At 42.1% G+C, this 26,310-nt stretch overlaps 1 protein-coding gene across 1 annotated transcript in view; it reads right to left on the bottom strand.

Annotated features, from left to right (window-relative positions):
• The window catches only part of MAMDC2 (MAM domain containing 2), a 56,149-nt gene extending 31,995 nt beyond the window's left edge, over nucleotides 1–24,154 (bottom strand). The window contains 4 exon segments of the mRNA XM_069001179.1: nucleotides 23,687–23,800; nucleotides 23,931–23,996; nucleotides 23,999–24,071; nucleotides 24,074–24,154. Coding sequence (XP_068857280.1) covers nucleotides 23,687–23,800; nucleotides 23,931–23,996; nucleotides 23,999–24,071; nucleotides 24,074–24,139 — 319 coding nt within the window. The 5' untranslated portion in view covers nucleotides 24,140–24,154.
• Nucleotides 24,155–26,310: the final 2,156 nt, after the last annotated feature.

Genomic DNA, 26,310 nt, shown 5'->3' with positions numbered 1-26,310 from the left:
TCAATGTCTGTCATCTTGCTGCTCTAATAAGCAGTTCAGTACAGAGCCTCTCTCAATTACAGTTGGTGATGCATTAATTCCATGAGTCATTCACCCAAGTTTTCCAAATATATATATAAAAAATACTTTAATGTACTTACTAGATGGGCATCAATAGATCAGTCAGCAGTGGTTATATCAATGGCTTAGGAAAAAGGGCTGCTGAGATCAGAAATAGTGCTTTTTCCAAAAAAGAGCACAGAAACTACACTGATTGTTTTCTCTGTAAATAGCAGAAACAAGACAAAAAGCCAGATGCTGGCTAATAAACTAAACCAAATTGCATTGAGAAAAATGGGGGGAAAACCCCCAAACAACTACTGAGATAAATAAAATTACTAGTTCACTTTTCAATGATATATTTCCTCTGTAAAAATTTGGAAGGGTAACCACAGACATGTTCTGGCTCTATGTAGGGTTTATGTCTGACACAGCTGTTCACTTAGTTCAGCCACAGTACAGCTTTACAAGAAAAACTGAATATAAGCACCAAACTCCAAGAGAAGCCATAATAAGGAAATTCGAAGCAGGAAAAGTTAAGAATTTACATTTGATTAGGTACTCATTTATACAGAAAAACTACAAGAAATATCTAACATTTATGAGTCCTGTTTTGACTTTCTATTTCCCACATAGAAACAGGAAAGAATATTACCAGGGTTTGCTAGGACAAAAGTTGATCTATTGATGCCTTCTGTGGAATCTCAGAATCTTGATTTGGGTCTTGGCTTTAGTTTTGGGATTTCTTTTTGTATTTTATTGCCAAAAAAGAGGGGAAAAAACGGTAGCAAAGCAGTACCTTTTTAAGACCTATTAAGTCTTCTTACACCTCCAGAAAAAGTTAAAAATATTAACAATAGAGTCAGAGGGACAAAATTTTGCAAATTAAGTTTGCACATAGAGGCCCCATGCCCTTCTCCCTGGCTGGATCGTGTAGGTAAGAAAACACAGCAAGAGTATTGTGGATAACCCAAGATGTTATTTTATTCCACATCTATCTGCCCAGAACTGTTACTGTCCAGTAACAGTTACTCTCCAAGACCCAGCAGTGCAGTGGGAAATGGCATCACAGGGCCAGTGGGTACCGGGTTTTTTTGAAGCCAGGGTCACCCAAGCAGAACTCTCTTTCCTCTGAGCTCTGGCTCAAGGCAGAGGCTCCCCTTCATGGGTTTTTTGTTTCTCTCTTGTCTTCCGAGGAGGTTGTTTCGGGCAGGTTTCTGGACTCAACAGTAGCAACCCAAGAAGCTTCATTTCCCAATAAAAACCTGTTTCAGAGTGAATTTTGCAGTGTGGAGCTAGAGCCATTGGGGCTGGGGAGTGCTGTTTGCAGTGCTCCGGGGGATCTTTTCTTCCCCCAACACACCCACGGCTCAGGAGCAGCAGCACCAACACTGGTGGAGTTCAGGATGAGGCAGCAAGACAAAAGCACCAACACCCAAGGAAATGGAGGCTGACAGCGTGGGGCCGGGGTGTCCCGGTAACACCAGCAATTCTGCCACCAGAACTGCTGTGTAAGCTCCTGCCTTCCTGTTGGTTTTGGTTTGTTTTTTTGTTTGGGTTGGGTTTTTTTTGTTTTGTTTTGTTTTGTTTTGTTTTTTGATCCAGAGAGAAGGTTGCACCGAGTTGGATTTGTCTGGCATCTTCCTCGTGTCTCCCAGACCATGTGGTCGCCTGAGGAGGGCACCGTCTTGGGGGGGCGTCACTCCTCCATTTTGAGTTTCCCCTTGTTCCCCGGGAGGCAATGAGATTTCAACACCTCTGTAACTAGTGACTATTACTGTTATTTTTTGCCTGTTGCTGTTTTGTTTTGCTAATAAACTGTTATTTTCTTCACTAACATCTACTTGTATTTATTTCTCCGTATTGGCAGAAAGGGGTTGATTAAAACTATGATGGAAGGTAACTTATTTCAGAGTGTCCACTTACTAAATTGTCTTAAGACAAACAGTGATCTGCTTTTGCCAGAGCTGGTGTTTAATGCCTTCTCCTTGGCCCCTGGGAGACCTGCAGCAGCAGTATCTCTCCCCTGGATGGATGGATGCACTCAAAACACACAGAGGGCTGAGTGGAAAAGCCTGGCCCACATTAATGAATGCAGAGACTCAGTCCCAAAACATTGAGGGTGGTGCCATGATTAAAGCTACTTGATGCTGCAGGGTATAACTGGTGTTATCCATCAAGCCACAGATTATTTTATTGCTGGTAAGCTGTTAAATTCACACCAGACAACCTATGTGAATACCCTGGGACTGATCAGTGTTGTCATCACCGAAAAAAATGTTCTGTTTTTTTAAGCCTCCTTCTCTCCTCCATGATTTCTTAAAAGTAGCTCTGTGGAAATAGCTGAGGGATGGAAAAGCAGGAGGTGGGTGGTTTGTGTTTGTTGTCTGCAGTGACTGACATGCATTGCTACTGTCAAGGTTTTTCCTTCTCTTGTGTGTCTACAGGGGCAGCAGCAGTTTCAAGCCTAAAGGCATCACCTCTTTGCAGAAAAAGCTTGTGGCCCTGCCTGGCCACTGCTGGCTGCCCTTCCAGGCAGGGAGGGAACCTGAATACCCCACCAGATCTACCCCCGTGCTAGTCATCTTCTTCAGGGAGTCAAAAGGGTTTCCAGGTAACTTTCACAAAGCTGAGTAGTATTTATTAAAAACAAAAGATTTTTTTTTTTTAGAAAAGCACAGCCTGGGGTGATGAACACACAGGCAGTTCACCCAGGAGTCACCAACCTTCCTGTGGCCAAATGGACAAACCTGACAACAGGAGTTCCTCCAACAGCCTTCTCTCCAGTTCACCTTACTTTATGAACTGAGTCTCTCTACAGGGACTGAGATTAATTGTTTGACCTTTTTCTGGCCACATTTACCAGACCAGGCCAGAGAACTCCTGTTTGCCAGCCCTCGGGCACAAACCTTCCAAGGCTCCTTTCCCAAAGGATGGCTTTATGAATCAACTACCACCTCCACTGCCTGCCCTGGCCTTTGCTCCCCCAGGAAGTTCAGAAATACAGCTGTTAGCAAGCCTGTCAAAACTAATACAATTAGCCCCGAAACACTCTGTGGCTGCGGCATCTGCTTGCAGCTACTACCACTCTGGAAAGTCTTGCAGTCTTCATCCATCAGCTTGCCTCTGAAGGCCTGGCAAGGGTCCAGCCTGAGCTGCCGTTTTCTCCTTCTGATTTAGAGGAGTTGCTCCAGTGTACTGAGGATGCTCCCTCTCCTTGATCTCCTTCAAGTCCCAAGGACCTTACATCATGCACCAGATCTCCTGTTTGTTCCGAGCACAAGCATGTGGGTTTTTTTCCTTTCACAATAACCTCAACAATTTTTGTATACTTTCAAATTTTGTTTCTGTTGCTCCAACCAACCCATCAGTCCCAGTAATCTGCTGTTCACACCGAGTTCTCATTTTCATGCTGTTCATTACATAATTTTCACAATTTTTCATGTGCTGACACAAAGGCTGCCAAGTTTTTGTTTGGTATCTCTGATTTTCCTTGAAACAGCTCTTTCCAAAAGACATCTCCATGACTTCTGTTAGCTGTATACTTTAAAAGAACATAGGTATTTGGAGACACAAGATTCTCTGCTGTGAATTTCTGAACGGAAAATTTTTCTCTTTATTCTTTGGCATCCTAAATCGGTTTCCATTGCCTCCAGTGAACAGGAAATATTAAAGATAAAAAGCAGATACAGTAGAAATCACCAGGCATCTATTTGTTCATAGTTCTCATCTCGTTCATAACTAGCTCTATCTCTTTGCTAAATCGTGTTTTCACCAGGATCAAGCACACAGGGGAATGCACTGTGACAGCTCTTCCAGCACAGCTGCTTGCCCTAGTGGAGTGCCTCACAAGGCTGCCTTCCTTCAGCAGAAAAATATAAAATTTCACTCCTACAGTATTCCTTTTCATTATGTTGTCTATTCACTTTGCTCATCACTCCTTTTATTTGCTTACACAGGTGCATGTGGTGTGATGTGCTGGAGTATGCCTGTAACATATCATGAGCTCTGTTTTGTATTATGTGCACATAATGTGCTCTGTGATATGAGCACATCTCAGCCTGATCAAGGCAAACCTGCCCACTGTAGTTCACACAATTTTGGTGGCACATCTTTGAAGAAAAATCTATCAAACTGTAGGCCAGCACCCCACAGGAACCCAACATAAGGAATCTGGTGAGCCAGACAGTGAAACAAGGGACTTCCTGTTGTGATTTAAAAGGGGGAAATTTATGGGGCCACACTTCTCCTTGGATCAGAGTGACAAGAACAGCCACAGGAAGTGAGAGTTTAAGAAAGAGAAGAAAGAGATACTCCAACCCAATCAACCCTGTTTTGGTTTCTGCATGTCTGGATTTCCATTATCTGGAAGATCAGGCTTTCTTACATCAGAAGTAAAGATTTCTTGGTTGAGTAATGTCCTTGGTGTATTCCAAATGGGTTAAACTAAAAGCCCGTGGTGCTCACCATCTAAGCCAAGCTCTGCAGCAAACCTGGACTTAGGGAAGCAGGAAGACTCTGGTCACAGGAAGCAGTGGCCCTGGGAGGTAGAGGGCAAGCAAGTTTTGGAGTTGGCACAAGTAGGGAACAAAAGCTGCCCATCATGACTTGGCTTTGGTGAATGAGAGAGTAGGGTCACAGCATGCATTGGGAGTCCTGGACAAAGTTTTCCCTTGGGGAAATAAAAAAGCCTCAACCGATGGCCTTCTGGAGTGCAACTGCAAACCATGCGGATGCACCAAATGGGAGATTATAAAAGCTAAACTTTTCTACTGCCTGGATCTGCTCTCAGCATCTGCCAAATCACTCAGCCTACTGCATTACCCTGAAAAACAGCTCATCTGCCTGAAACTTGTCTGTCTCTCCCTGCTATATCAGATCAATTAAAATGTAACCTTTGTCCACAAGCGTTATCTCTCCAAGGGAAACTGTAAGCTTGGGTTGTAGAAATTACATTTATTCTAATACTCAGCTGGGCCACAAGTCCTACACAGATGAAAAAAAAATACTTGAAATATATATTGGTTTCACTGGCATCAGAAGTTGAACTCCCATGAGTTCAGTTTGCTGCTTGACATAAGCTTAGTGGTTTCATACTCTTTTTTATACCAGAATCATTGGTATAACTGGCAGGCTTATGGTGGGCTGATCAATGATCTCACATGATAAAATGCAAACAGAACTGCAGACAGGTAAGGTACATATTTGTATACATGAGCTGAAACAGCTGGCTACAGAAAGAGCTTACAGGTGAGCTAATCAGATCCTGATGGGTGCTGGCAGTAACCTGGTCAAAGGTCACCTGAGGGAACTGGCCAAGCCACATCATCAGTTTCCAAAAACTGCTGGAGATCACCGTCTTGAAATGCGTTTATCACTGGCTGCTGTTGAGCAGCCCCTCCGCTCCGACTCTGCTCACTCAATGGCCACTGTCGAGTAACCAACCCTAAGCAAGAAAGCAGCTGCAGTGACTCATCTTCTATCCCTGCAAGCTTCATCCTGGACCAGGAACATGCAGGGGTGAGGATTTCACATGCACAACCACAGAACCTTCAGTCAAGGTTGAACATCTACTGATGTTCAACATCACAACAAGAAGGCCCATCGCTAATATTTCCTGAAGTTCTCCACAACTGCATTCACCAATCAGCCATTTCAAAGACTGGCTTCAGTTTATGAGGGATGCTCCTAGGCTTGCAGTCCTGTACATCATTCCTGCTTGGTAGGGCCTGGTAGCAACTGAGAGTGTGTATGAGGTGTGCACTCAGACAGTCAAAATCTGCCAAGCTGGAAAAGGGTTTATTAAAATAGCCCCAAGGTATATAACTGTAATCTCTCCAACATCTCACACACACAGTGGTGAATTTACTGATGGTCTCAATATCCATAAATTCACAAAGTATTTTACATCCTCTGGGCCCCTGGGGAGGGGCTGATGCCCTAGGGTTCTCTCACCTGTCCCTGAGTAGTTGCAGTCCGTAGTACCACTGGAAGGAGATTCAGATGTGAAGCTTCTGCTCCAAGCAAGGTAATTGAACTATCCGTAATTAGTGAGGATCACTTAGTATCAAAAGCAAAAGACAACTCTTTGCACATACTCCAGTATAAGGAACAGAAGGAGATAGATGCCAATCAGTGGTATGAATGTTTAGTCATTTAGGAGATTTAGGAAGGAGTATTTGGCTTTCTACAGCATATCTAAATGCTGATTGTAAGCAACTGAGTTTTGATATATTTTAGCTTCCCTGGGTTTTATTTTAATTAAAATAGCTAGTCAAATTCTTCTTTGTCCAACTCAGTGAACCACCTAACACATGTGAATTCACCTCAAGTCATCGGATGTCACCCAGAATAGGCACAGGGCTCTGCCATCTGTCTGTCCCAGTCTTCGCATGTCTGTCACATTGTGGTGGCTTCTCTTCTTGCCCTCACTAGGCAACAGTCAACAAATTAATTCCTTTAGGCACCCCCTTCAAATGCTCTCCAGCTGCCCTGGGACACTTGTCATCACTGATGCTAAGACTTTATTTGTAACACAAGCCTCAAATACTTCCATTTTTTTTCTAGATTACTTTTGAAGGGAAAAGCTCCTGAGAATGCTGGTGAATTTTAGCAATTTCTGTAACGTCATTCCAGTGAATATCTAGTATTATCCTCGGGCAATTGCTCATAAAGGAATTCAGCATACCCCTCTTGAGCTGTAAGACACATTTATCAAGACTGCAGCAAAACCTGAGATACAAATGAGTCATTGAAAAAAACCTATCAGTCTGACCCTGCCAATTCATGACACTGTTTCCTTCAAGATGTCCTCACTGACTCCTGTTTATGGTCAAAGTAAGTAAAAACTTGTCAAAACTTTCCAAAGTAATAGAGTTTATAGCCTATTATTATTATTATTATTATTATTATTATTATTATTATTATTATTATTCCCCCTAAGGGATCACTAAGGCTATTAGGCCTTATTCTACTTACTTTATATCCTAAACAGCCTAGAGAAGAGGGGACTGAGGGAGGCCTTACTGTGCTCTTCAACATCCTCATGAGGGGAAGCAGAGGGGCAAACACTGATCTCTGCACTCTTGTGACCAGTGACAGGACTCCAGGAAATGGCATGAAGCTGAGTCATGGGAGGTTTAGATTGGATATCAGGAAAAGGTTCTTCATCCTGTGGGTGCCTAGGCACTGGAACAGGCTCCCCAGGGAAGTGGTCACAGCACCAAGCCTGACAGAGTTACAGAAGAGTTTGGACAATGCTCTCAGGTACATGGTGTGACTCTTGGGGTGTCTTGAGCAGGGCTGGGAGTTGGACTCCATGGTCCTGATGGGAGCCCTCCAACTCAGCATATTCTGTGATTCTATGATCCTAGGGTGATCAAACACACATCAATGAAGTTTAGGTAAATCTATAAAACACCATTTAAATTAACTTATGCTCGGAGTGCCAAATCTCACCGGGCGCTAAACACTACCCTGCAGGAGTGGTTCCCTTGCAAATGTGCATCCCAATGTATTGCTCACAATGCAAAGAACCCCAAAATGTGCCAGCAGATCTGACCTTGCCTCCTCCCAGCTGGCTGTTAGTACCCAAGAGTGGTCACAGATGGATGCTCAGGTATGAATAAAGTGTAGAATAAGCACACTGTGACACTATGCTCCTGTTGCCTCCCAGTTCCTGCTGCCATTTTTCAGTGTGGACTGCCTGTGCTGGTTGTGGTACTGACTGTATCAACACACGAGCCCAACTAAGCAGCATGTGCCTCACATGTATTCTGAATAAAAACAAACTGCAGAAAATAAACCCTGCAGAAATAACTTTTGCTCTATCTGCCAAGCTTTGTGTGGTCTTTCTAAAAACAGTCCTTAGTCCATGTTTTCTGAGAATGCCTTTTAGTGTCATATTTGCCATAAAGTATAACTCAGAAGTTGAGACAAGACAAATGCTGGAATGCTTGAAGGTGTTACCAAAGTTCATACAGCATCAACAAACACATTCAGGGCCGATCCCAACGCATTTTCTCTGTGTTTGCAGCTTCCCCAGGAAGAGTGAATTCTCTGTTGGAAAAGTATTTTCTGCAAACAGGCATCCCTTGAGGGGAAATGGGAGCCAGGAGCTCGCGCCGGGCGCATGTGAGTGCTCCCATACGCTGCTCACAGCGCTGACAGGAGTGCTGGCACGGCTGGCTGGTCACTGGCACTGCTTTGTTTCTAGTGAAACAATTCAAGAAACAGATTTTCAAGTCTGTCCCTGCAGCTAGTACCACGAGTTTCGCCTGCTACCCTGCAGAGTCAGAAACTTCTGCTGCTTGCAGAGAAAGCTCATTGTTTACTGAAGAAATCTGCAGTTTTGCTCATCCAAGAAGTTATCAGTGGACGTCTCTGGGAATACAGAAACAATTAATTCCTTATTATATGTTAATTCCTTATTAAATGTTAGACAAGCTGCACAACTGTTATTTTGGGTTCAAATTTCATACACAGGCTGCTTAACTCTTAAAGGTGAAGGTGTAGGAATGTATTTGCAGCCTCTGCTCCAAGACTCAAATAGCATCAACAGCTGCTTCACAACACACACACACACAAGAGATATTTGTCATGAAATGTGGTATCAGTGCAACTTTCTGCCATGATCCCCAGCCTCTCCCTCTAATGTGAAGCAGGAGAAAGTCCCACTCCCAGAGAAAACAGAGGGGAAAACTCCCAGAGCTGTTGCTTCTCCACACCTCAGAAGCTGAGAGTAAACTAGGCCACAAGAGTAGACGCTTGCCAAGTTTTATCTTGGAAAACAAGGGGAATATTTATAACCATTGGGAACTTGGAAAAAATAAAAAGACAACTTTTCAGTGCATGATACTGAAACAAACTGAAGTACTGAATAAGTGCAGTGCTCTGAGGAAGGAGAGAAAGCGCAAGGGCTCACATCCCAGTCTTCAAAAGCCTGGTCTCTAATGCAACCAAGAAGCTGATACAAGCTGACCTAGTATACAACAATAATCTAAGGCAAAAAATCTTCACATTCTGAATTTAGGAAACTGTAATGACGCAAGAATGCTGCAAAGAATTTTGCTATGTATTTTTTACTTTTTCCATTTAAAAAAAATTATAATGGGAGGGTCAATAAAATACATCATGCAAATAGGTATCTAAATTTTCTGAAAAATTTTAAGAAGCAAAAAAGCACACAATGCTTTACTAAGCAAGGGATGCAACATGCATTACAAAGAAAGCAACAAGGGACAGATACTCATATATATGGTTATTTCCTTGTCTTTAAAACTTCTATATTTTATTTTATTTTTCACTGAATGTGGTTTTTCGGTTTAATTTGGGTTCCTTTTTTTCCATGCTGGCTTTTTAAGAATCTGCTTTAAAAAAGAAATCAAAGTCTTCTATAACTTTTATCTTTTGCAAATAAAGGAATTGCTTCTTTGTTATACTTCCAACTCTTGAGGCAAAATATAGCAGTATTAGCAGTTAGGAAACTGGCCTCAAGAAATGCCCATGGTTGTCCTTTCAATCCTTTGTAGAGGAAAACGTCTCTGCTTCCCAGCTTTTCTGACACCTGTGAGCCAAGCTGCTTCAGTAGAATATAGACTGACTTCAGCAGGGGAGGCACACAACAAATTTTAAACCTGCTTTCCTCCTCTTCATCTCCACACCACACGAAGCCCAGTCAGGAGAAAATTAAACCCACAAAGCTTTACTGAGAACACATCTAACTGGATAGCTCAATCTCTGGTAAGAGAATACACCTGTAGTTACTTCTTTGTAACTTACTCCGTAACTGTGGCATCCCACCCTTCGGGGGAAGGGAGTACGCAAGATTCTCTCCTGGTCAAAAGGAATGAGAAAAGTCAGAGAGTCTGCAAAAGCTTACCAAGTTTTGTTAGTAAATTACACCCTTGGCAAGGAAATGCATGTGTTTATCTCTGACCTCCTATATAAGCACACAGCCGTGGGTTTTGGATAAAGGGGTAGGGTGAAAGGGAAGAGGGAGAGAGATGTTAATTAAAGAGGTAGAGAGAGAGAAAGGAAGAAAGAAAAACATGTCACCCCATTGATGCAGCTGGGGTGTCCAGGGTCCTGGAGGTGTCATGTACCCAGGCTTCATGGACTTACCTTCCCACAGGTAAGTTTTCCTTGCCCTGGAAATAAGTTTCTTGCCTTCTATGTGAATCAGTGACCACACACAGTACATTCTTTCAGACCTTTATGGAAATGGCACAGAGGGCTTTGGTAGTTTTTGGTGGTCTCGATTTCCCCCTACAGTCCATACCCTCTTCTTGGCCTCATTTCTGTGTCTGCACTGTACTGTGTTTGCACTGTACTGTGTTGTGCTTATCTCCACATTACTACTATCAAATATTAATGCAGTTATGCATTAAGATGGTGAGATAGGAGAATAAAGCAGTAAGTATAGAGTAATTCATTACCACTGGTGTTCTAAAAGCCATAAATTTATTTAATGTTAGTTGAAAACTAAAAAGATGTCATAACTGGAGAAAACAGCAAAACCAATTATTTGGAGATTACCTATGTAATCAGATTTTAATTTGACCAGGGAATAATTTAATGAAGAATAAAAGTTTGGAGCTGAACAAACCATCTCAGGCTCCTTTCTGATGCTCACTGAAGTTGTCACAGCACTGGTCCATTCTCCATCACAGCTTATGGCTCTTTGGTTATGGATGCTTGCACACATGTTGCTGACATAAGACCACTGGTATTAGCTAGAGATGATGGGCAGCAGAAGTGGTTGATAGAGACCTGGTAGAGGCTCTATATTTCATCATTTTTATAATTCTCTCAGCTTTCTGGAAAAAAAAAAATTATTGTTTGGCAATATACTGCTATAAAAAGTTGGAAGAGATAAAGTGATTGAAAAGCAGAGCCATGGCTCCTGGCTAAATTTTAAAATTCCATGCTGCATATCAATCCCTCTTTGACCTGGACTCCCTCAGCATCCTTTTCAACAGATTTACTGTGGCCTAACTATCTGATGCATTCATGGCTTTGGACAATCTACCATTCCTAAACTCTCATCCAGCCTTTGCAGGGCTGTTGCCTGTTGCCTTGAGGTACCTCAGGGGACAACAGTGACCACAGGAGCAGTAATGGAAACCCTGCAGAGATTCCCTGTGCACATCATGCAACCTCCCCAGCAACACGTGAGTAAAATGCACAGATTCCCTGGCCAGGTACAGCCTGAAAATATCTCTCCCCAAAAGACCTTACAGGCTGCTTTCTGTTAGGCTAGAGCAACATGTTCCTGTGAGGCCCGTTCCATCTGCCTCCCTTCCCTGCCGGGGGTACACGGCAATACAAAACAGCTCATAAACACACTATACAAAATCAGATGGTACAACCACTGAGTTAGAAAAGGTTTCATGAGGATGATTCAGCTAGTGCAGATGTCCAGCAGGCAAAATTCCATTTTCCCGCAAGTTTCAAAGATAAAGTAGGTTTTTTTATTCTTTTCACAGAATTGTTTAAATATTTTCAGACTGCAGACTTCTGTTGAGACTTCTTACTGCTCTGGGCTTCAACTTTCTCTCTCTCTCATAGTGGACTAACCTGCAGGTTAACTATAAGCACAGCAATGAAACTCTCTTCTAGATGCATAACTAACAGAAAACACAAAATGGTCTCTCTCCAAGAAAAAAAAAAAAAAAAACAGCGCAAAATCTAATCAACCATGAAAAGAGAATTTTTTAACTAACAAAAAGTATCTAGCTGACCCAGCACAGGAAAAGATTCTCATTCTTATGTTAGTAAGGGTTGACTGATCATGTAACCTCATTTTTGGCTTCAACAACCATCAGCTGTGAAGTCTACTCCAAATTTATACAAAAACAAACACTAATTACAGCTTTCTGGTTTTTACCTACATGTGGTAGTCCCAACTGCACATACCACTCATCTTATTTCCATATAAGACAACTTCACTGTGCAAAGATCCCTCTTCTTTTTCAAACAAACTACAGTTACTGCCCTAATAACTCTCCAGTTTGACACTCAGTTTAAAATAACCACTGGAAGTGGCTATATTTAGAGAACAATCTGGTATTGGTATAAAGCCACTCAAGCACATAAGCACATTTTTTTCCCTGGCCAGGAAAGAAATCCCTCTGCAAAATGTCTAGTAAGAATTAAAATGTAAAGCAATGACTATATAGGAACTAGAAAAGATTCATTCATTTGAATTCCTCCTGCTTGTTAGTGAACTTCAATTAAGCTTCTAAAAAGCACAACTTAGATTAGCACTGCCTAGCTATATGCATGCATATTTAAAGTGTTAAAGGTCACCCTACTTGAAATGCTATAAAAAACATCTTAAAATGAAGCATTCCTATAGCTACATGTAAGTTTTCAAGGCTGTTTATGAAAATGTTAATAGCTGACCATAACTACTGTGAATCTCAATATTAAGCTGCAGATGCAGACATTAAGAAAACCAGTATATTGGCATGGACTAGAAAACACACTTTATTCTGTATGGTGTGAGAATTTATAATTGCTTTTGCCCAGAATATTATCATGTCTCTTAAGGCCTACCTCTAAGGGAAGAAAATATTGAATATATCCAGTTTTCTTTTAAAAAATTATTGCTGCTATATTTGCTACACTTTTAAAATTCAGATACCAGGATAGTTGCATTTGCAGTTTGCTTTTGGGTATGTCCGTGTCCTCTAGAACTCAAGGCAGATTTTACTTTCCTTAAGAATTCAGGAATCTACACAATCAAAAAGTAGTTTACATTATGGAAAACCGTATCCAAATTTGTTCACAGCTATGAGAGTAAACTAAGCTGTAGCTTAAAGCCAGAGCAGAAATAAAAGTTCCTCATTTTCTTGCAGTCTGTATTGAGTATATTTTCGGAACTGAACTGTTAAGTATGACACCAAACTGTCAGGCTCTAAAATGGGAAATTATTTACTATAGAGTAGAGGCAAAATAGGAAAACAATGGCATTACTCCAGTTCTGCTACAGATTCTCACTGTTGTTCTACTGTAACCATACAGGACAAAATTGACTATCACCTGACACTTGGGTACACAAATATGATTCTCCTGGGATAACAAATATCTCAGGAAGATTGTGAAGCATGAAGAAATGTGTCATCATGTACCTGGTCTGCTGGCTCCAGCTCCTACATAGAGCTTGTAAATGTTTGTGGTTGTTTGCTGTAAATGTTTGTGATTGTTTGCCACAAGTGTTTACATGTCTAAGGCAGCAAATACACTTTGCAGTACACCAGGCATCTGGCACTCAGGGGAAGGAGAGAAGAAGGGATTTGCTAGGAGCAGACAACAGCAATAAATACTGACAATGAACTGCAGGTCAGCTTGAGGATACATGGCTTGGGAGAATTTAGGACTCCATTTCCCAAACAGATGCAAGGGAGACAGCACAGACATCTACATCTGTTTCATCACTTGCCTGAATCTAGTCTGATGAGCTGAGAACAACTCAGAGTCAATATCCATTCATTCATCTGCCTCCCTGCTGACTCCAGTAAACAGTGATGCCAATTTCTGTCAACTCTCTCATATGGCCTAAAATGAACTCAACTCACTTTGGCCAAACAGCTGCAAAACTGTGGTCTCAGTCGAGGAGGTTCATGTGCAGAATGATGTGCCAAGAGTGATTAGATGGAGCACAACTATTTTGCTAAAAAACTTCTTCAGGATAACAACCGTGTCTAAAACAGAACACATCAAAGACAAGCTTTCAAATGGAAATTACTTAAAAAGTAGGAAATTATGAAGAACGGATCCTGTCACAAAATGCATCAGAGTGCTGTACACTTTAACCTATCTGCTTCCTATGAAATTCTGCAGCCATGAGCATTAGAAACATTAGCTACATGAAAATCAAGCCCCAAAGATACCAGTAAGTAGCAAATTCTCTATATCCTGCTTACAACTAAGAGATCATCAAACGGGATCTACAACAAACTCATTTCTTCTCTTGCATGAGGGTGCAGAGATACATACATATAAATGGATCAGGCATCTACACATAACATGTGACTGTTCTGTTTAATTCTTAACTTTAAAAGGAACCAGAAATTCTTTTATTCTTTTACTGTGCGTGAAGATACCTCTGAAAGACCACTTCAAGTAGGGCTTTTTGAACTTTCAGTCAAAAATATGAAGATATCACAGTTGGGGTTGGAAGACACCTTCAGAAGTCATCTGTTCTGACCCTCCTGCTCAGTCAGGGCCACCTGCAGCCAGTTGCTGAGGACCATGTCCAGACAACTTTTTAATATGTCCAGGGACAGAGACTCCACAGCCTCCCAGCCACCCTCACAGTGAGAAAGTGTTTCCTGATGTTCAGAGGTAACCTTCTATGCTTCAGTGTGTGCCCACTGCCTCTGCTCCTGTCACTGGGTACCACTGGAAAGAGCCTGGCTCTGCCCCCTTTGCACTCTTCCTTCAGGTACTTCTATTTATTTATAATATAAACTTCCCCCTCAAGCCTTCTTTTCTCCAGGCTGAACAGTCCCAGCTCTTGCAGACTTTTCTCATAGGAGAGATCCTCCACTCCATCCTCTTCATGGTCCTTCATTGGGGCTTCTCCAGTATGTTCATGTCACTCTTGTACTGGGAAGGCTGGAACTGGACAAGGCCAGAACTGGATAGAACTCCAGACAGGGCTTCAACAGTGCTGAACAGAGGGGAAGGGTCACTCTTGAGCTGCTGGCAACACTGCTAATGCAGCCCAGAACACCATTAGCTGCCCTTGCCACAATGGCACATTGCTGGCTCGTGTCCAACCTGGTGCCCACGAAGGCCCCCAGGGCCTTTTCTGCCAAGCTGTTTCAAACTAGGCCACAATATAAAAAACATGGAATGTTCTCCTGAAAGACCCTCCGGTGCTCACAAGTCTTGTAGCATCTATAAAGATTTTAACTCAGAAGTGACTTTGCCTTACAGGTACCTGTAAGTTTGGTTGGACTCCTACAGCCAGATGCCAACCTCATCATCTAGCCTTGGAATGAAGAGACAGACATTAAAGTGGTGTTTGCTGCATTCCACAGTTCTCTAACCCAGGGAAAGCACTCATTCCACCTGCTGACTCCAGCCTTCTTCAAGGGCTTTCTCAAGTCGTGCACATGATAATTTGTGAAAAGAACCTATGTTACAGGCTGGAAAAAACACTTTTGAGCAAATGTGAAAGAGGCCTGTGAAAGAAGACACATTTTCACTGCCAGATCTACACATGAATTAGGAAGTACGTGGGACAATTAAGGTTCCCCATCTATATATCAGCTGAGGATTTCTAATGCAAGCAGAAAGTGCTTTGTGTAACACTTAGAATTTTATTGAAGAGAAGTGTTTACAAAGTAAATCTAAATTTTGTTTTGTGCATTAGAACATGATCTTTAATGTTATTATTAGAGAACAGGGAAATCTTCTGCTTACTCATAGATCAGGTATGACTGTCTGGCTTCTTTGCCTTCCAGGCATAACATTTTGCCACAAATACATTAGCATTTCCCTAGACACCACTGTCATGCAGAAGCCTGCTCCAGCCTTTTTGAACCATGAGGGATAGACACGGCAACAGTCTTACAGTATTGATCAACTGTCAATGATATAACATCCAAAAAATAAGAGAATCTGAAAGATGGATAATTACTTCCTTCAATAAATTTGTATCTCACTATGATTTTGTATACAACAGCTGTAACCTTCCATTTCTGTATCTCTTTATGTATTTTTAATACCAAACACAGTTTGTGGGCCAGGAAATTTGAAGAAAATTGTCAAGTCACAATAGTGCCTCTTTAAACTTTTTAATAGCTTGCTAATTGAAAACTGTGAAGACTCTGTTTCCTAAAACACTTTGACTAATGTTTCCAATGGAGATCTAATTACCATGATTCATGGTTATTTTCATACTAGACTCACAAGGTTTTCAGAACAGAGCAAAATGTTAGCAACATGTAGCTCATACTTTATCAGAGAATATATCTATTTAAAACAGCATTCAAAGTACACCAACACAATTACTCACACTCTTAGAGTAGTCTCAAATACTGATCTTGAGCCACATTTGGCAAAGGAAAATGTGTTGGAGGAACAGCCATATAGTGTAGAAGACTCTCTCTTAAGCAAAGAGCACTACATTGTTATGTTAAATTGTAGGAATCTTTGGCTTGATTATTATGTGAAGAAGGACTACAATAATCACACTTTAACCTCTGCCTGTCTAGAGGTGCACAGGGAAGGATGGGGCAAAACATGCTTACTCGTTTCAATGGGAGCAATAAAATTCTTCAAATGACATAAAGCATTCTAAGCAATCAAAGCATTATATAAAATTACATGGATGACTATGGCCTTTTATCTGGCCTTCGGTAGCATAACTGCTAAAAAGTATTATTAAGACAGTAAAAACTCAAACATTAAAGGAAAATCTCTCTATTTATTTAAAGTATATTTTCTTGAGATGTAACCATAGAAGATTTGACCCTCTTTCATAAGCTTTAAGTTTAGTCAAGTAATTACAGCTTTGCTTGTACTGCTCTTGCACACAGTGGCTGGGGATGAAACGTCTCAGACGGTAATGTAATGGGAGAACTCAAAAAAAGGGAACAAACCAACTAGTTGTAACTGGTCTGGACTTACTTTTTCAATAAACTTCCAATATTTCTACTTGATAGCATCCTATATAACAAGAATATTAGGGAATTTTCAGGCTGATTCTATTAAAATTTTGAAGTCTGTACCATGTGCAAGGTGAACAAGTCTTCTTTACTAGTAGAAATGCTTCTAGAGTGTCTGTGATCATCCTTTCAGCATAAGTGCAAGCTTACCTTACTTCACCACAGATCTTGACTCACGTTGGATCTTGACCAAAATTTATAGCGAAAATACCTTCCCTTCCCTCCAAAAAATGAACTGGCAAATGACTGGCTTTCCTCTTCATTTTTCAAGATGATTACACATATAGTGTAATAGGTGCAACAACCATGAAGTACTGCCTGACAGCGTTTTACTAATAAAAAGAAATCATGCCATGCCTGCATCCTGAAATTCCTGAAAGAAACCTAACTTAAGCTCATTTGCATCTTTCATTCTTTTTGAGAAAGCAATTAAAAAATGTTTCTAGCAGTTTTCAGCAAGTGATTTGCATGACTGTACTGGAATTTTAGCAAACGTCAACCACATCTGCAAGGTCAGGGGTTAAATGCAAGTGATTTTTTGACTGAGGTGATTTCACCTCCATCACATCTCCCAAATACTCTTTTGCCCTCCTACAGTTTTTGCTTTTTTTTTTTTAATAAAAGTGGCAAATTATCTATTTTCAGGTTTTTCATTCAAAACAAAGTCCAGCCTACTGTCAAAAGTGCAAGGCATATTCAGTAAACATGAATTTTCTCAGGGTCATCCTCCCTCTCTTGTGGCCAAATTCCATGGCTCAGTGTAAAACACACTACAGCAGTTGTTGACTCTGTAAGCACTGAATCAGTAACAGCTGTATGTGAAAATAATCTTATGAGAACATTACTATCCTGTGGAGAGGAGGAATGCTTTGAAACTCATCTCTCGTGCAGTGACTCACTGATAACAATTTAGGCTTTGTTTGTTCCCTGGCTGCAAATGGAAAGGCCAGACTTATCACAAGTGTCATCATGCCTAGGCAACTGCTGCTGAAGCCCTTGATGGACATAAAGTGCTCTTGGGCATCTTATTTTTGCACAAGATCTGCCTCTGAAGGTGGGGAAAAAAAATGCTAATAACTGTAATGTGGGCATAGTTCAATAAAAATGCTATTACCCAGAAGCCTAGGATGGAAGTTATACCTGGGCAAGCAAAATGTCAGATTTCATACTGGGATCAGCAAGACAAGGGGAAGGCTGGAGCAAGATGTAATGCCACTCACACATGGTACTACTATTAAACTGACAGTGACAGACTGAACAGGAAAACAGCGCAAAAAAATGAGTTGCTAACACAAGAGTGGTGGTTAAGTAGCCAAAGTCAAGTGCACAGGAGAAATGGCACCAGAAGTAAAGGAAAATGAGAAGAACATGAGATTCTAAGCATAAAAGAAGTGTGCGAGTCAGTCTTTCTTCCCCCGCTCCTCAGGAAGGCAAGTTGTCACTCCAAATTCAATTACTTTGGCCAGGAACACTAACATTTTAATTATCAGAGCAAGGCAAAACAGATCATGTGGCAATCTAAGGGCTTCTACCTTCCATCAGACAGCTCTTGGTGCAGAGATGCCCCAGCTACAGATTTGGAAGACCCAAACCAATATGCTCCCATGGCAGGGTGAATTTATCACCTGAGATCTTGCCAGCAAACAAGCATTGTGATATGCCAGCCTGGTTCTGCTGCGGCTAGGTACAAGCTGGTGCAAGTCTCCTTGATTCCCAAGTATACAGTGATCTCACAACAAACATGTGAGACCACTTGTCTCATCTCAAGAATTGTACAAAGCCAGCAATGTTACAACTTTTTTTACATTTTCAAATTATGTACTTCCAATGTACAGGAAAGTACTGCAGATAGATGGAAAGAAAACTAAGTTCAAATGTGCTAATTTATTTGCCAGTAGGTTTGTGACAGAGCACTACGTGTTTGCTGTGCCACAAAACGTAGGATCACCAATTATCACCTGCTTCATTACTCTGCATATTACAACCATATGATGTGACATTCAAGATCAGAGAGCACAGATCAAAAGAGGTCAGTTTTAAGTCATATGGCACAGCTGTAAATACAAGCTATTTAAATGGTATGCAGGCAATGTTTAGATTTGAGATTCCTTATGCTGCTGCTCTCACGCCTGACTTATCTGATGGCCTGAATAGCTGTCCTGTCTCTTGAAATTGTTTTCCATGTACTTTTAAGTGTAGCTATGTGATAAATATGTTTCAAAAGACACACTTCAGTTTCCTGAAACTGTTATTAGAAGATGTTGCTTGCTCACCAGCTTTCCATAAATTGTTATCTGATAGATCCCGGTTTGGAGTGTATCACAGGAAGTGTCTTTGAATAATGGGGCAAGAATAGGCATATGCTTCAAGGATAAGAAAATAAGGCCATATTTGTATGTAATGTAATCACTCTTCTGAGTGAAATCTCTCTTTCCATTCAAAATACTGCAGAAACAGAAAACATTATTAAAACCCCTGAAATGTGTGCTATTAAAATATACCCTTGGCAACAAGAGATACGAAGTAATACACATTTCCAGAATGTTAGAAGGAAGGCAACAAACACAAAAATATGCATTTGAAGCTGTCTATTACCCTACGAGAGCGAAGTGCATACAGCTGTATCAACTACCAGTTATACCTTTAGTGTTTCAGTGCCACAAAACTCATTAGGCAATGCATAGGCACATTTAACAATGATCACTTGCTTTTTGGAGCGCATTGCTAATATAAACAATCTCTCTTCCCTATAGGCTGCTGGGGTAATGGACACAGTTTCTTATCTAGTGCCTAAATCCAGGCAAGCAGATGCAGCATCGCAAACTCCATTAGGGCAGATGTAAGCTGACCGCCAAAACGCACATTATTTTTAGCACTATTAAACTGGTCTATGTTAGAGTGAAGGGCAATGGAAAACAAAACATACACACAGTTCACACAAGTCCTGTACAGATATTCTAAGCAAAAATGTAAATGTTGCCCAGAGTCACAGAAAAGACATGCCATAATTATTGTGTCTCATGAAATTTATCTGTAATAATGCTGTGAGCAGGATGTTCTTACAATCAGGTTATGGCCATCTCTGTGCCGGACATGGCTAAGCGGAATGCAAAAAGTGCCCAAACCTAACACTTCAGAATGGCTGCAATTCACCCAAGGCTGTGTTTCCTACTGCTGTTTTAAGTGGGTCTGCATGGTTTTATTTATTACTCTACTCAGGATTATTGCCTATTACATACAGCATCTTCCTTTGTTTCAAGGACCATTTTGCATTTACAAAGTATGTCTGTCCTCTAAAATAATTGTGCAATTTGGTTAAAGAAAATCTCAAGATTATTTGATGAATCTTACACTGCACCGTTTGACAGCATGTATTAGAATTAACTGGTATCTCCCTTGCCACACATACGCTGCCAACAAAGAAGTAAATTCCTATGGAAATCAGCCACTATACATCTGCAAAGCTTTATGCCCCAAAATAACTGGACATGAACTCATGCTCTATACACCTGCAGGTGTTAGTAGAACCCACATGGTATTCAAACTTCTCAACTATCTCTAATTACTACAGTAGCAATGTGTACAGATGTGATTTCTAAATTCCCTATCCATTGCTGGGTCCAAGAGTTTGATCTTTGTCTTATATTCTGAATGTAAAAATAAATTATCTGTTCAGAGGCATCATGAATGCAAGAACATTTTTCGGGGCATGCCTACACCTCTGAAATGAAAATGGACCGCTGTCCCCTTTGTTTATGTCTAGGAGCAACTCATATAAAGCTTTCAGATCTTATCACTGGTAACATACAAATTCATCTGTTGCTCATTTCAGAAACCAGGATCACATTACAACGATCTTTTCCTGAGCAACAACTTTACTGTTTCTTGTGTAGCTGGTATCCTATGAACACATGAAGCACAACATATTGCATGGAATTTCCCAGCTTACACTGAAAAGAGAACTGGCTCATTAAGGAACATGCTGCCTCAAGCCTGATGCTGTACTTAGGCAGCCTGGGCCATGACCTCAGTTGGGTGTGCTTCTCAGCCATAACCAGGCTAGAAATTTATATCTGCAGCTTTTTCTGTATTTTACATTTTTCCTTGCATGGTGTTTGTCTGCTAAAATCATTATAGTTCTAAAAGGCAAACACTGAGCTAGCCAGTGACTGAAAAAGCCAACAGTTGAAAAAAGCACCTTGATATACTCGATGGTCCTATTCCAGAATTCAGAGTCATGTGACAGAGCCTGAAGCTTACAGAGGGTTTCACTGAAGCAGAGGTTTTATGGGAGCACAGGTCTACTGGACAGACACCTGAATTGTTTCTTGTGTGGCTGCTCTTACAAACTGCCACTTCACTAGGGCCTGATTTGCCAGTCTTGAGTAAAGCATTTAGGAGTGAAACAGCTATCCATTGTAGTATTGAGTATTTTCTTTTGATTTGCACTTGATTAAAATGGGTCCTAAAATACCAGTTACAGGTATCAAAACTTTAGCTAAAAGAATAAAAATATTTTCAATTATGAAAATTCTAAAATTAAACAAAAAAAAATCTTGTATGCTGGAACTACCAGAACACTAATGAGAATCCAGAAACATTTAAAACAGCAGCTGAACCTTAGAAACATATTCATTTTAGTGTGACTGCATAGCTGTAAACAAAAGCAAAACTTATTCTCACACTTCCTTTCGGCGTGCCTGGCCCACCAGAAGATACTGGCTTCCTTGGCAAGTGGGCAAAACACTTTCAAGTATGGAGTGGAAATTCCTGGGCACGGTTTTAGTTATATTTACATCACCTTGACAGTTTGGCACAAGACTACACTACTGAGAGATTTATAAGATGAAAGAACTTGCACTGCAAGTCAGATAATTCCTATAAAAGACCTGCTGAATGTAATTCTATACTACAAATAACATTTTAAAATAATAAAGCAACTTTGAAGCAATGCAAGGAGAAGTGGAACAATTCAGAGCTAAGTTGTCTCTCCCATTTTTGACTTCCCCTGTTGTCCCACTAAATTACCACATATACATACACTGACCAGCAAACACCAGGACACAGTGCTGCCAAAAGGAGCATGGTTTTAGGAGGCAAAAGAATGAAAGAGCATCTAAGGAAGACTAGTTTTGCACACCTGCTGTGTAGATTTGAATGAATTATTTTCAGCTAGATTTAGTTGTGATTCTATGAATGTGTTTCTGAAGAGACTAATATAATACCTTGTGTGCCAAATGTTTGCACAGAATGTCTTGCTATGATCAAATTACAGACTGCAGAAAAACTGTTCATAATGGAAATGCTGACAGAACTATCCCGATTACAAGAGCTGGCATACCACATATTCTACCAGAGTATTACAGTTCCGTTATGTATCTCTGAAAATAAGATGTGCAAGAACAGAAGCTGTGCAGCCACTGGTATGTTTATGTTTGTACAGAAAGATCAAACTACAGTAACAAAAATTGCATTCTGTGCACTGAAAAAAGCAGGCTGCTGCTGATCCAAACCGCTGGTTAAACATCCTTGTGTCTTGAAGCACTGTAGTGTGGATGTGCACAACATGATGCACACCCATTTCTGCAGATATTGCTCCCAGCATCTCACAGTCCGTTGGAGCTGAATCAATATGCTACCATGTGGCTCCCTGTAAATCACAAGGAGGAAGTAAGTGCTGCTTTGCAGACAGATGGACTAAGAGGGCATGATGTCAGGAGGCATAGTTGGGTTAGAAAAGATGGTTACTAAATTTCCACTAGCATCTTCAAAAATACAGTAAAATCTTTGTATATTTAAATAAGTAAATAAATTAAGAAATATATATCAAATAAATAAGAGGAAAATCAAGTCTTTTAATTATGACATCCTTGCAGGCTTTTCTGAGTTAGCGTTTTTTGTACATTCTCAAAGCCTACTAACTAATCTAAAAAGTAACAATGAAGGTGATTTCTTTTGCATAGATGATAACTGGGCATGAATCAGGAGAAAAAAAAAATCTTTTTCCTCAACTGAGTGACAAGCGGAATACAAAATTGGACCAGCCAGTTTTGAATGGAGCACTGATTAAGGGATTCTGAGGGGGTATCTATCTCTTCATATCTGTACTCACCTCTTCATTATTCTTGGCACCTGTTTTAGGGCTTAAAAACTAAAACCACATAGTCCCTTTTTCTGTGTGAGTACAACTTTCACTTCATGAATGACAATTTGGTGAGCACATAATCAAAATTAAACTATTTCATTACCCAGTTACAACCATGCTGTGTATACTTTTGTTTAGTCTTTTGGTATGTTCATGTAGTTTCCCTCAAAAATTGGAGCCCACACTGAAAACTTACCAAGAAGTAGTTACAGTTGCAGGGAAACTCTGTGCAGTGACTGGATTTTGTCCTCTTTTCAATAGCATTAAGTCTTATAAGTCTAATACAACTTACTGAAAGACTTGACTTTTTCTGTTGAACTGAAGGTACCATAAAATGGAGAAAAGTCTTAATTGAACATGTTGTAAAGATACTCTTGCCAAAGATTGCCTCTTGCCCTGGAAATGCATCCACTTTTGGAGTAGAACCCAAAATATATTTCGAAAAAAAATAATGCGGCTTAATAGGTATGCGGCAGATGTGAGGGGTTTTTTAGAAAGATGGTTTGATAAAAGACACCTTTTCCCAACAGAAAGAGAAAGAAAGGAGATTTCCGAGGCATCCTGCGGAAACCTGCGGAGATACCTGTGCCGGGGTTGTGCAGACGCCTCCCTGCAGGGTCTGCCCATCACCAGCTGTTAGGGGACTGCCACCCACACGGGAGGAACGCCACGGCGGCTGTTCCCCGGGGAAGCCGAGCGGCGCCGCCCCGCCGGCAGCAGCGGCACCCCGAGATGCCGCCGCCCCGGAGCGGGGTCCGGCAGCGCCGGGGAGAAAGGTGAGCCCAGGGGGAGCTGCGCCCGGGGGCGGCAGCGCTCTCACCTTCCCCGTGCAGCGTCCAGGGCAGATGCGCGTAGTCCCACTGGTAGCCGCAGGCGCTGTCCTCGAAGGTGCACGACCCGGGGGAGAGCAAGGCCGCCCCGGCGAGCCGTAGAGCTGCAAGGACAAAGCGAGCCCCGGTCACGGCGCGCCCGGCCCGGGGGCCGCGGGCTGGGGGCCGCCGCCGCCCCCGGAGCAGCGCCCGGGCGCGTCCCGGGCGGGCAGGAAGGTCTCCGCCGGCGCTTACCGTGCGCGGCGAGCAGGCAGAGCCGCAGCATCTTCCGCGCCGGGAGCCGGGCTGGCGGCGGGGCTGAGCGCGGCCGCCCCGGGGCGCGGTGTGCGGCGGGGCTGAGCGCGGCCGCTCGGCACCCCGGCGGGGCGCGGGGAGGGCAGCGCGGCCGGGCAGGCAGGGGAGGGACGGGGAGGGCCCGCGGACACCGCGGGTGGGCGGCCCATCCCACTCCGTCGCGGAGTGGGGTCGGCCCCGGACGGTGGCCCGAGGCCGGAGTGGCTGAGGCTGGACTGCCCTCCAGAGTGGGGCGTGCCGCCTCCTCTCCGGGCAACCTGTCGAAGAGGATCACCTCCCGCACGGCGAAAATGTATTTTCTTATGTTTAAGTGGATTTTCCCGCTTTTCAGCTTGTGCTTTTCTACCGTCAGTGGGTACCACTCGAAGAGCTTGGCTCTGTCTGATGTACTCCCTGTCAGGTGTTTGTTCACAATGGTGAAATGTCCACTCAAACCCATCTGCCGAGGACAAAGAGGCTCCTACCTGAGTTCCTGTGTTACCACAAGCTGCCCTTCTGTCCTTCCCAGCCACTAAACCTGCCCTTCCAGAGGGCCATGGCAGGGTACCCTTGCACTTTTAGCTAAGAATGGTCCAGCAGTTGCTGAGATGCTCCAGGAGCTTGTAGTAGTTCATAGGGTTACAGAATAACTCAGTTTGGAATGGACCACAAGGGTGGTCCAGTGCAAACCCTGCCCAAGGCAGAGCCAGCTTTGAGCTTAGATCAGGTTGCTCAGCTGGGGTTTGGTAACCTCCAAGGCTGGTGACAGCACAGCCTGCCTGGGCCCTGACTCCTGGACTGTTTTTCTGGGGAAAATGTTTCTTCCTTATCAAAGCTCTGTATTTCCACTGTTACAGCTGTGCTACTCCCTCTCACTCACCAATTGTGCACCACTCTGAGGAGTTGTGATGCTGCATTTCCTCTGTCCTTCTCCTGTCCATACCAGAACTGCTGTTAGATGTTGCTGAAGTCATCTCCCTTCCCAGATGTACCAGACCTGGTCCTTGAGCCCCTCCTTGTGGGACAGGGTCTCCAACCCCACTGTCTCAGTGTTCTTCCCTCACCTTGCGTCTAACAAAGAGATTAAGTTCACTTAATTTGTTACATTGCAAGGACTGAAATTCTGAACTATTTGTCTATCAGGGCTGCCCACATAGCATACTTGCCAGGTCTGACTGGTGGCACATAGTAGTATTTCAAATACAAGCTTTAATTTTAATACCATGCTTTAATATCAAAGCATTCAGTGAATAGGACCACCAGAGACCCCTTTTATTACTCTCCAGGACCATAAAAGGACTTCCAGCAGGCGGTGGATGCATGCAAATTAGTTCTAGGGAAGTGATGTTTATGTATTAGATAAGAGACACATTTTAATGAATATATATGTTTATGATGGATAAAAACCCTGTTGTAAACTCTCACCTCACACACAGAATGAGGAGAGATCCTCTGTGTGTCCTGTGCAGATAAAGAACCCCTGCTTTCTAATGCTTCAAATTGTGCTAAAAAGTTTATTCTGGCCAATTTCAGTATCTCCATGAATTAATTTCAGTACTAAGGCAGTTGATTAGCCAAATTTCTCCAGCAGCTTTGACAAATGCCTATTTTTACACAGAATTCAGTATAGTGCATTATCCAGTATACACCACTTTTGAAGAGCTGATGGCCCAAATAGCCAATGGATGCTGATGACTCACTAACGTAAGCACTCACTAAGAGCAGTTGAAGTGGCTAATGCCCTCAGCTTTTTCATTGATGATATTCAAGATGTTCCACCTCTTAACAGAGGTGGCTTAGCTGCGTATGTCAGCCACCAAAGTTTACAGCACCATGCGTTTAACTGGTTTTGAAACTGGCACCTTGCTGCATCCTCTCAGGAGCCAAGAAAGTAACAGATATGTGTGAATGAGATGACATTAAAATTCCTGAAACTACTGTAAAACCTCAGAGTGGCCCACTACACTCTTTTCCAAGAAATGTATAGAAGACATTTTCCTTAATAATGAATTTGTAAAAGCATTTTGTGCCTTATTAACTCCTGTTTCCTGAAATCTCACCCTGTCCTTTCCTGCTGCTCATTCAATTAGGTTGTGTTCTTCATATCAGGGAGTTACATAATCAAGGCCATGCTAACCAGGCTATCTCACAAGGGAAAACCAATGTCAGAAGTGCCATTAATCATTATATAGGAGTATTTGAGAGGTACAAGAGCCTTCTACAGATGGCAGAGTTTAATTCCATAAGCATTTGCCCAGTTTGTTCCTGACCAGACAGGAGATGTGTAAGCCACATTAGTCCTTACTGCCTTTTGGGATGGGGAATGCAGAGATCTAGGATA

This window comes from Aphelocoma coerulescens (assembly GCF_041296385.1).
Source record: "Aphelocoma coerulescens isolate FSJ_1873_10779 chromosome Z unlocalized genomic scaffold, UR_Acoe_1.0 ChrZ, whole genome shotgun sequence".
NCBI classification, from domain to species: domain Eukaryota; kingdom Metazoa; phylum Chordata; class Aves; order Passeriformes; family Corvidae; genus Aphelocoma; species Aphelocoma coerulescens.
The sequence above is the reverse complement of the archived record's forward strand: the minus strand, read 5'-3'. Positions and strand labels throughout refer to the sequence as shown.